The following is a 12319-nucleotide window of genomic DNA, read 5'->3' on the forward strand; positions in this document are numbered from 1 at the left end:
TGGTAATATATAAATATGTATATGTTGAAGCCTGTTATGATCAATTGTGAGTTAAAACTTTATCTAAAAAGTAAAGCTGATGATGGATTACTGTGGTAGAGTTAAAATAACAATAGCCTATTTATTTTTGAAATGTGATGGAGTAAAAGGATAGTAACTGTGATTATTCATGTTAGCCCAGTGCCCACACGTAACTAAAACAATTGCAAGTGCAATAAGAAGCTACAGGAACGTTAATCTACGTCGGTAATATTAACTTTATTTAATACAACATTTACGGTACAAGATTTACATCATACAGCCCATGTAGTATAATATTTTACAAATGATGAATTACAGCAAACATGTACAATATATCCATTATTACAGCTCCGTGGGCAGTAAGGCGATATGGTCCGTTGTTATTGTGCATCCATGGGTAAAGAGAAACGCATGTAGTGCTGAACACGTCACATGAACGTGCCGGGCGGCGGTCCCGTGGGTTAGATGCGCGTTCATAATGCCGAGGGAAATTACTCTCAGAATAACGTTATTAGCATATTTTTACAACTTGAGGAACGAATGTTTTTAATAAGGGCTATACAAACGTTCATACTGGGTTGTTTATTTAGTTTTAAAAAAATTATCCAACGAGTTACAGACCACTCTTTCCCAATGTAAGTCAATGGAAAAAAGTGTTTCCGGGCCCAGCAACCAAACGGAAGTGTAGTACCGCCGTTTGGCCACTATGAATATTCTCATCAGACTCCGGCGCACTTCCTGGGGGCTTGCAACTGCTCCGCCTCGCCGCGCCTCGCTCTCAAGGCTGCGGGCGTCTTTGTCCCGCGAGATTTCAACGTCTCATGTAGGCGAGCCTCCAGAGCAAGTCGGACAAAATGACTAACCATCATGCAACGCACGAGCAAGACGTTGATCGAAATTGCGCAGGTCTCGCTTGTCTCAAACAAGCCTACTGTCTTTTCACCGACATCTCTTTACCTGCACTAGTGGCCGTATCGAAGCCGTGATTGGTCAGATGTCGATACATTACAACGGTGTCGGGTTACAGACATGCTCCCCTTGTCATTTCTCACTCTCACTCTCGCGGGGGGTGCGCGGAGAACTGAGCACAGCAGCTGAGGCCCTATGGGCGGGGCCCCCTGCGCAAGGCGGGGCCCCATGCAGCCTGCGTGATTGGCCTGTAGGGAGGGGCGGCCCTGCACACACACCTCCTTCATAATGCGCCTTCTCCTCGTTTTCCCATCACTGGATTATCCGTTAATTATACAAACAAAACCAAAACGTTGATTTATCTGTTTTCCAGTTTTGGTTTAAAAATTGAATTACGTCGGTTTTTTGGTTTTCCGTTTTTCCGAAAAACCAAAAAACGACACCGGTTCTTTTTTAAACGTTGTTAATATGTTTTGGATGCATATTGTTCTAGTATTTGTTCAGGCTGTTACATACAATTAGCCTCTACCTGCTGGTGAGTAAATATTAAAATCAGTTAAAATTGACAACCGGTCCTCGATTTTTTGGCACAATAAAGGTTGGGAACCCCTGTCTTAGACTACATGCACTCCTTATTGAGGCACAAAGGGCCTTTCTTTCTTTTATTAACACATAAAACAGCCAGGCCCTTCTGCCCTGGTGTAGGTTCTGGTTTTTAGTCATTATTGGAGTGCTCTGTGAGTCTAAAAGCAGGTTTAGTTGGTTTGGGTTTATACTGTAATACATAGGGCCTACTTAAATATTCACAAAACAGGAAAGAAGAAAAATGAATGCCAAACAATTAAACCGAACTAATATGGGACCTGGATATGCGTCAAATCATGTATTGTGAAATAAAATATAACACACTATAAACATTTTTTTTTTAATACCCTGTTTTGGGTTACTGAGTTAGTGCTCGTCCTTATACATTAATTGTTTGCTTCATTTTCCAGACAGGCTTAACGTAAAATCCTGAGCGCACATACTGAACACTTTACGGTAATGCGCTCCATCTCTCTGCGCACCGCTCCTGGCAGGAGCTCGTGCCGCAGCTTCAGATACGACAACACAGACAGCGTCCCGTGCGGAAGATAGTCGAAAATTAAAAGCTCCTCTATAAAACAGACGATAAACGAGGCAGGGAATGATCGTAGTTGTGTCGGGAGGGATTATTTTGCTCCACCGACCGAGCTTCCACTCCCGCGGTGCTTCAGTGTGAACAGATAGATAAGCGGAAAACCATTTCGCAACCTATTTTGCATGGGGCGCCTGAAGTCTGGGATACATGTTCCCACCCTCCGTTCAGTCCAGCGACCGTGTTATGTGTAGCCTACACTGCTAGTTGTTATCTGGAGGCGGTGCAGGTTGTTCCTCACATACTGAGTAGCGCTTGTTTTAGGCAATATCAGTTTTCTCTGCAAGATGTTTTGAGCGGGGCTGAGTGAGAGTGGCTGCTGTCACCAGGGAGGGGGTTGTCTTCACTGCGCAGACAGAGCGAGGACCGTCTCGACTCGTCTGGTCGACAAAACCTCAGGGAAGGAAGGAGGTAGAAAAGGGTCGGTCGGGGGTTTGTTATCTGGCAATAAACGGCGTTAAAATGACGATGTCCGTCCCGGAAAGGAAATCAGGTTCGGAGGGGAAGGAAGAGGAGAGCGAGGATGAGAGCGAGATCTTGGAGGAGAGCCCGTGCGGCCGCTGGCAGAAACGGAAAGAGCAGGTTGGTCTGTCAGCCTACGTGTGTGTGTGTGTGTGTGTGTGTTCCCTTTAAAAACATCTACTTTTTGATCAGGAAATATTCCAATCAATCGGCCTCTCTGAGTGCTGGACATCCCCTGTTATGCAATTATTCTAAGCCAGGCCGAGGTTGTATTGCCCCATGGTGTTTGCACCCATAAATCTCCTTTTATTTGCTTAGCCCACATACAGTCTATTTCAATGTGACAGGCCACCCGCCACTGCTGTTTATTCACATTTCTTCGTCTGGAAGATTAGAATCTCAATATATGATTTATCATATGCTGCAGGGTTGGGAAGCACACTAACATACTGTGGATGTGTAAAGCAGGTCTGACTGCTTAGCTTTATTACCTTAAATTGCATGTTGTATCATAAAAAGGTAGGTATGCAGGTGGGAGAGGAAGCAACAGAGTTGTTCCATAATTCAGAATCCAGTCACTATAAAGGGCAAATGAGGTGCATTATGGGAACCAACTACAGTCAACTGCAGAAATTAACTTCCTCTATGTGATTATTTATATTACACTGGATATCATGGGTATTGCATTGTTAGGTGGATACAAGTGGCAACTTAAACACGTATATTTTATTTACTTGTTTGAATTAACTGACATTTTATTGACAGAATCATGATTTAATACATATTAGTTATTGATGGAACATGTTAAGTTGCCCTAAGATTATCCTAGTTTGGTCAGAAATAGTCAAATTTCTTTCCTCAAACAAAACAAAGACAATGTATACTGTGTGTATCCCCCGCTTCTTCTTAAATCCACACAATTTACATGCTGGAATCCAAAAATATTAAGTATTTCAACTTGATTTTTGGATTATCAGACACATTTTCTATCAATCTACTAGTTTAACAATTGTTTTCATCTTGATCTTATTTGATTTACGAGATGAATTAAGAACCCTTACAAAACAAAACACCCCATATCCTAATAGACAGACAATACTAAAAAGAAAACCCCAGAAACATCTTTCCTTTTCTTGTTACAGCTCTTTTCTAAAAGCATTCCCAGCAGGTGCAAATAACATAGGAAGGGGGTCATTTAAAGGTGGAACAGTTAAATGCTGCTGGGTGATTGTGGCACTAAATAATAACGGGCCAATTTGTTCCGCTTTTAATATGATTGGAGAGTCCCTAACTGTCTTTATCTACAGATTTATTTACGACTCTGCCACCTTTCCATGTGAAGGTCAGCACTAGTCCAGACAATACATTAGCTGCATTAAAAACAAATAACCCAGTGACCTTACCCCAGGCTTTGTCACTCATAAATAATCCCATGTTTGTGTAATGCTAACATTAAAGACAATGAGACGCTGCACAGCTTCTCTGACAAACCCAGCTGCTAAACCCTAACCTAGGAATATATACATTAAAAAAAAAGTTGACAGACACCTAAATGTTTTTTAGTGAAGCAGTGGGCGTCGGCTTCACTGACAGCTCCAGATAAGGCTGAACATTGTTGAAGGTTGAAGGTTATCTATCGAATACACATGGCGTCCTATGAACAGCAGGTCCACCTGACCTCACTCTCTTACTGTGCTGCCGTGCACTCCAACACACCCTGCATGGTGTTTTTCCAGCCATCGATCACCCATACGGGCTGCTTTTACTGCCACATGTCCATTTACCCCCCACTGAGAGCATCAGTCATTCAGGGCTGGTTGCTATAGTGAAAATCCATATCAGACTATAGCAATCACTTTCTAATTATTTAATATAAACATACATTTATGTTCAATGTGATCAACTATGTTCTACTGTTCTACATTACATCAACTCATTATGCAAAAACGTTTTTAATTTGGTGAATGTTACTTTTACGGTCGGTCTTTAGAATTTGTGAAAAACAGCCAAAAATGGCCGAAACCCAGAGGGGGTCATCTTTAAATTGCTTATTTTGTCCAACCAACAATCTAAATATCAAATGGTATTCAGTTTACAATGACACAAAGCAGATACTCACATTTGAAAAGCTAGAACCAAAAATGTTTTGTAGAAGTTGCACTTAAAGGTGGGGTAGGTAAGTTTGAGAAACAGGCTCGAGATACACTTTTTGTTATATTCCATGGAATGCTCTTAACATCCTGATAGCAATGAATATCTTAAGTGCTTTGACAAAAAATCCATTAAAAAAAAGTCATCTGTGGAAGCCGTAGCGCTGTAAAAAGCACGACCAATCATTTTAGCCGGCCCGGCTAAAATAACTGGATGGCCTACCTGCCTGTCAGCCTTCCATCTGTGCACAAACTTATCTCGTGCCCTCATTGGTCATGTGCGCGTTCGTGTGTGTTGGAGGAGGGGCTCTGTAAGGAAGTGGCAGATTTGTTCCGGCTGTGTATTTTCAAATTCTAGCGCACTCGAGCTGGTTTCTCCAAAATGACCTACCCCATAATCTTGAATAATCATTTCTGTTTTCAACATTTTTGTACAATTATCTTCTGTTGATTAACACAGGGGTTCCCAACCTTTAATTGTGCCAAAGACCGGCAGATACATTAAAAAAAAATCGCGGACCGGTTGTCAATTTTAACTGATTTTAAAATGTACTCACCACCAGCAGGTAGCAACAGAGCCTAATTGTATGTAACAGCCTGAACAAATACTAGAACAATATGCATCCAAAACATATTAATGTTTAAAAAAGAACCGGTGTCGTTTTTTGGTTTTTCGGAATAACGGAAAACCAAAAAACCGACGTTATTCAGTTTTTAAACCAAAACGGGAAAACAGATAAATCAACGTTTTGGTTTTGTTTGTATGATTTACGGATAATCCAGTGAATGCTGGGAAAAAAAGGAGAAGGCACATTATGAAGGAGGGGTGTGTGTGTGGGTGTGTGACTGGCATTTGTTTTCAGAAGATATTATGATAGTGACGTTCGTTCCGGTGCACGTCCGACAGCATTTAGCACTACATCGAGATTAAGATTAAACTAATTTATTTTGGGAACACCAGCATATGGCTACCTATGGAGTTAGCCAGATGTGTGTAAATTACTGTTCATGGTCATTTGAAAACAAATGCCTGTGTCGGACAGACACAAACACACCGAACACACAGAGCTGAGCAGAGCACATACACACATCAACTGGACATCTCCTTCATAAAACTAATAAAAGGGGGAGTAATCGGGCAGTTCGATGTGTGTGTGGTTAACACGTAGCAGCCTGCAGTCACTCTTAAGCTGTTCTGATGAAGGTAAACACAGCGAAGGCAGTGCGTAAAAAGGCACATCTTTACCCGCTGGTGCTTTACTTCTCAGAGGCGGAGTTACACGTCCCGCTGCCTCCTGGTGCCATTTCATGAAGTGAAGGAGGTTTTCCTTCTATAAAACAGCTGCGGGCAGCAGATACCGCGAGAGTCCCGGACATGAATTCATATAGATCAAGGCAGACTGGTTTACTCTCCTGTTTTGCCAATCCGGTGCTTAAACAAATAGCTCTACACCCCTGGCTGACATATCCTTAAAATGAAGTCCGAGTTTGAAATATATCTCAAATAATGTATGCACTGCCATTTTCCCACATAAACATAACAGTCTGCAATTAAACAGTTGTCTCCTGTGCGCTTCTCTTCCTACTTGGCGCACCGGTAACTTTCTCGTGCGCACGAGAGGCTGAGACCCTATAGGCTCTATAGCAGGCATCCTCAAACTACGGACTCCGGTCCGGATCCGGACCGAACCACCACTGTCTCCGGACTCTGAGCAAATTATACTTTTCATATGTATTATCTCTCTGTATTATATGTGAGACATCGCCACAACGCATTCGCAACGAGTCAAAATTCTCCGCTATGTCCACTGCAAACAGCGCTCTGCATGTCTGACTGTTCCACTGTGTTCCACCTGTGTGTGTCAACGCTTTGGTCCAATCACATTCAGCATCCAGTCAGCGTTTTTTTCCCCCAAACAATCTGCGAATCAGAGGCACAGTAGGGCGGGTCTTCGCGGAATGCGGGTGGGAAAAATGTGTGTGTCTCGTTCAACCTGTCTAAGTCAGAGCGAGAATTTAAAAAAAACAAAATTCAGAGCGAGAGTTAACAGCTCATCTGTACTGTAGCTAGTAGCCTAGTTTCACCTACCGGGGTGGCAACTGCCACCCTAAAAATAGGCCTTGCCACCCCAGCTGCCACCCCAGTTGGCAGCTTTGTTTTGAAAGAAAAGTTGTGGCTCATCGGACATTTATGAGAGAAAGTCTCTAATGTCCGAGTGCAAGTGAATGCAGCACAAGATGCACGTCATGTAACCCCTCCCCCGGTCCTGGCGCGAGCGTGGACATACGATTTGGCGGCGATTTCATTTTTAACTGGACGGCGCAAAACGAGAAGCATTCGGACCCAAGCGCTGAAGGAATGAGGTATTTGCGGTCTACAATGACAGAGAAGAGACTGTCAGTTTGACTGTACTCAGCATTGAATCAAAACGCACTAAAGCTGTTGATCTTAATACGTTTGTGAGGCGTTTTGCTGAACAAGATGGTAATCGCCGCATTCAGCTGTAATAGACATGTCAACTTGATGCTCTGCTCACGGATGAGCATACAAAACTATTAAGATGATGACCTTACGTGTGTAAATATATTGTTTTCTTTGAGGGGGTCTGCCCCCAAAAAACTGTTTTAAGTCCTGAGAAAGTCAAATAAGACGGTGTGTAAAACTACACTGCCCAGCCAAAAAAAAGTAACCACTTTGATTGAACTAGGCCAGTAGGTAAGGACTTTCCACTGGATAATAACTGAAGTATAAAATAATGCATGACTGAATTGATGGAGACCATGTTGAAGGCAAACAAAAAGAGGAAATAACAGGTCAAGCAAATCCCCCTCTCAGATTGCACAGCAACCAGAAGAACATAAATACTGGCTGGTGATTTGATTCATCAGCTTTGTGATGGAATAAAAAATGCACAGTGCATTTCCTTAGCTGTGGGTGAGTCCACTGACACCACTGACAATGCTCAGTTGCTGGTGTTTGTGAGTTTGTATGATGAGGCAAAGGGGGAGTTTGTTGAAGATGTGTTGGGCCTGACGAACCTCAGTGACACACAAGGGGGCAAGACATTTATAAAGCAATAATGGGAATGCTGAATGAAAGAGGGTGCAGCTGCCTTTATTCCTAACTGTGCAGCTCTTACACTGCAACTCTGAGGGGTCAAGCACAGAAACAATAACAATGAAAACTGCTGCATACAGATTATTTTTGTTTTTGCAACCTCGTGTTAAGAATCTTGTTGCAATTGTTTAAAAGTTTGAATGACCGTAATAAACGGACCTTTGTCTTATTGAAACATTTATTTTGGACCTTTAAGATTTGTATTTGAGTACCCCTGCTCTATAGGATCCGCCGAATCCCTCGGAACATCATAAAAGCCATTTTTAACAGTTTTCTAGTGAAAGTTTAACCAGGCTACTGGATGAAATAACATGACTGGTATAGGTGCAAAAATTAAACACTTTAAAACAAAAATATTATGATAAAATATTTTTATATATTTATAATTCTGCAAATATTACGATAAACTCACAGCTATTTCGCGGCCCGGCAGTAACACCTCCGCGGCCCAGTACCGGTCCGCGGACCGGGGGTTGGGAACCCCTGGATTAACACATTCAATCATTCATAAATAAATTATTTTCAGTATTTTATGAGTTTATGATCACTGCGTCTTTGTAAGGTTACCTTTATAGCTCACCTAGTGATTCGATTTTGTCTTGAATAAGCTTTTATTTTTAAACAAACCAGAGAGTAATAAGCAAAACCATTTCATCAGTCGCCAGGTTTTACACAAGAACAAAATAAACTCATCATGTCACGTCATCTCTGCAGGGACAAGCTGATAGTTGATACCAACACAATCACAAAGAAGCTCCAAGAGGAATAAATCAACCGTAATCTCTGTGGTTGATATATTGTGCATATCACAGGTATATAAAGTGTCTCCAATCCATAAACGTTGCCTTGTTTTGATGCAATAGTGTCGGACAGCTCTCCATCCAGCAGACCTGGGTGTGGCTGAGCGGCATACATGAAATACACATGAATACTCAGTAACTAAGTCAGTGGGCGTAAGTTCAGATGACACGCTGCCATATCTGTTATTCAGCTCTGGCATCACAATAAACACAGCCTGCCGCCACATGGTATTGTTGTCTTGCGTGGCTGTTTTTCTTAGATGGAATGGTTTAAAGTCAGTTTTACCTTCTTGACCCAACATGCAGCATTGATTTTTCTAAGGGGCTGAGTGGTGCTGGTGTTATGGGAAAGCAAAGTTCTGTGTGCTGAATCAAACTGAGGCTGGTTGTTAAACGCATAGTTTTTCCCCCCATACCAAATCAATTCAATGTTTGGATAATTGTTGCATAAGGTATTGACAATGCAACCCTGCTGCTCTTTTTGTGCACATGGCTGTCGGGACGTATCCGCCGTGAGACATCCCTGAATGTGGACATTCAAGCTAACCTCACACAATATTCCTGTTGAGATATGAGGCTGGCAAAAACTGCACTTGCACAAAATATGCAAATATTGGATGCTCTTAACCTGAGGTTTCAAACCATGAGACGATAAATGGCCCAAAATGTACTGTATGAGGTACAAGGGAAAGGAGCATGCAGTGGATCTAAAAAGAATGGTAATTGTATTGATTGCTGATTTTGTGTGCTTATTGACATGTCTGTGACACCCAAGTCATCTGACACTTATGATACTTTAAACCCTTAGTCCCTGATTTAGGCAATTCACTCAAAAAATGTAACTCCTGCTCAGAGTTGTATCCACGTCAAATCAAATGCACACATATTTAGAATCAGTTTTATGAACACTGTATTTCAGTACTAAACTCGTACTCTAACTCCAGGTCTTGCCTGGGATTGGCACCTTCTCTACCTTTTTATTGCCCTATCAAAGTAATATGAGAGTTGTCTTATGTCCTTAGATACACGGCAACAGCAACATGGTGCCAATATATCAAAATGTAAACAAATATTGGCTGAAAAAACAGGGCTCAAGTAGTCCACAGCTAACTAACAGACTCCATGGTAACCTTGGAGTAAACCTTGGAATACTTCCTGTCCTCTGGTCTAAAGAGTGAATATCTGTCATCGTATCACAGTTTGAGTTACATCCACCAGATACACAGTGGACCTTGACCTGTCACACTTGGTTCTTTTTATGAAAGTCCAGCCTTGAGAGAGGATTATCACTGACCCCTTGTGATCTTGGCTCCATGTTGTAGTGTGGTAGATCCCCAGAAGTGACTTCCCACCATCCCTGCACTGTGAAGCATCAACAGCCCCATTCCAGTAATTGCTCCATCTTCCATTTCCAATCTGCTTTGCAACTCTGCTTTGTGTCATGGCGTTAATTCTCAAGCGCAGTCGAATATGTGCTGTTGAGTGTGGTGTGCAGATGCTGCTTTCTGCTCCTAAGTGTTAACCAAAGTCCCATGCATGTGTGAGTGACTCGCATGCATTTGCCAGGATTGACAAACTTGAGGTAATAACACACAGCACGTAAATCCAGGTGTGAGCAACATCAAAAAATTGATATTGCAATAGGTATTTTTTCCACGAAATATATATTTAAAGAAGTTTAAATATGTAAATTATGATGGCTGATCCATAGTATGAAATTTGACCCTTTTGCGTTCATGTAAGAAACAACACAATTAAAGGCAGCCACAGCAGTGTAGCGTTATATACAAATTAAGTAAGACATGTTATGTTGCTAGTGTGTTATGTCTACAATGCTGCAGCTGATTACTTTATTCCTTATCAATAAATCTATAGATTGTTTCTCAATAATGATTTAGGCTATATGTAATGTTTCCAAAGCCCTGAAAGATGTCTTCATATTGGTATGCAATAGCTGAATGAGGTACACCAGCTGAAATCACACATTTTTTCAGTGATGTAATGCCTTGACAATCAGAGGCTGGTGACACACGTTGGGATATATTCATTAGTCAACTGGACGTCCAAAAATCATCACCTCATAGCTCATAGTAAATATGATGTATATCGTGCGCAGTAAACTTCTCGCTGTTTTTGGATGCTTTCCATGTCTTGGGTTGTAAAGACAAGCCATTAAACAAATCCAGAGCATTGCCCCTCTTAAGACCGTGTCAAGTTGTGGCTTGCAGTAAGCGCTGCCTGTTTTAGGGATCCTCGTAATGACTCATACTCCCTTATAATCCTGCAGTGTCAGCATGTTTGCTGCTTTGACAGCTGCCCTAAAAGGAATGACATCCACTCAGATTTCCCTGGAGGGGAAACGGAGCCGGGACAGCCAGCTTTGATCCACCTGTTAAAACGGTCATCCACGCCTGTTGCGCAAAGCTTTACTAGGAAACACATTAACACCCATTCATTCCTAGAATACAAAATAATGATTCCTGCAGATGTCCATTGAATTGCGGTTGTAAACATGTATCATGATTCTAGGGATAGATAGCCATGTCACTCTGTTTATTGACTACTTTGGTCTAGATTGAAATATATCCGGAACTATTTCATAGATTGGCATTTAACCTTTTACCAAATTGTGTGGACGTCAAAGAATGAATCCAACAAGCTTTGGTGATCCCTTGACTTTTGATCTAGTGCCTCTATCTAGAAAGATAGGTGTGTTTCTCTAGGGAGTATACTTGTGTCTGTGTGACAAAAGATTATTCCATATTAACTTGCCAATCTGGTGTGATAATAGTATAAAGCTGCAGCAACGCCTTCTCTGCCTGCACGAAGAGTTTGATGGAGCTGTATTATTTACCGTCTCATGTGTGACGTCTATCACCCAGTCGGTCAGATTTCATTAGAGAAAGCATGCTATTCTCATCTGTGCATTTTGCGGCTGTCATGGTAGGATTTTACTACAAAGCTTTCAGTCAGCTGGAAAATTGAAAGATATTGGTGTCACGCTAACTGTTATCTATGACGCTGCTCTTATGCTTGGGGAATACTTTCTGATGTTTACATGCTGCTATTTCACAGGCTCCCAGGCATTGTGGAGGCCTGTTTATACAAAAACAGCAGCAAGCAGCACCTGCATGAGGGTTTAAAGTTTACTCATTGGTCAGAATCTAGACTATTCTTCAGCTTGAAGGAAATGTCCACATTTAAGATGCACATACACTGTTATCACCAGCTTGTAATATTGAGCGCATTCCAGGAGTTAATTTGCGAGTAAGTGGGGTAGCTGCATCCTAACTTTATTGCAGGGGATGAAAGGAAAAGACAAAATGTTGTATTTGCAAGATATTTAATCTTCTGTGTCCACTTTACTGAGCTGGGTAAACTACTTTACCTGCAGATTATTCATTTAAGGCAGGGGTGGGGAACCTTTTTCCTCTCAAGGGCCATTTCAATTTTTACAACATCCTCCGAGGGCCGTACACATGATTGACCTCTGCTTAAAAATACTAAAATCACAGCCCATTCATTTCGCCTTTCTTTCATGCTGTGCAAAGAAAAAGCAACCTCTTAATCCAGATATTTTACCATGACTCGCGCATGCATGCACGTGCACGGTTGTGGCATGACCACCACAACAGAAAGATACAACAATAACAACTTTTTTTTTACTGTCATATAGTATTTT

General features: G+C 41.7%; 1 protein-coding gene across 1 annotated transcript in view; it reads left to right on the forward strand.

Moving 5' to 3' along the window:
- The first annotated feature begins 1971 nt into the window (after positions 1-1971).
- Positions 1972-12319, forward strand: part of nrbp2b (nuclear receptor binding protein 2b) — a 31921-nt gene continuing 21573 nt past the window's right edge. Inside the window, exon 1 of the mRNA XM_034214116.1 lies at positions 1972-2689. Coding sequence (XP_034070007.1) covers positions 2570-2689 — 120 coding nt within the window. The 5' untranslated portion in view covers positions 1972-2569. The remainder of the gene's footprint in view (positions 2690-12319) is intronic.

Source organism: Gymnodraco acuticeps, unplaced genomic scaffold (assembly GCF_902827175.1).
Source record: "Gymnodraco acuticeps unplaced genomic scaffold, fGymAcu1.1, whole genome shotgun sequence".
NCBI lineage: Eukaryota > Metazoa > Chordata > Actinopteri > Perciformes > Bathydraconidae > Gymnodraco > Gymnodraco acuticeps.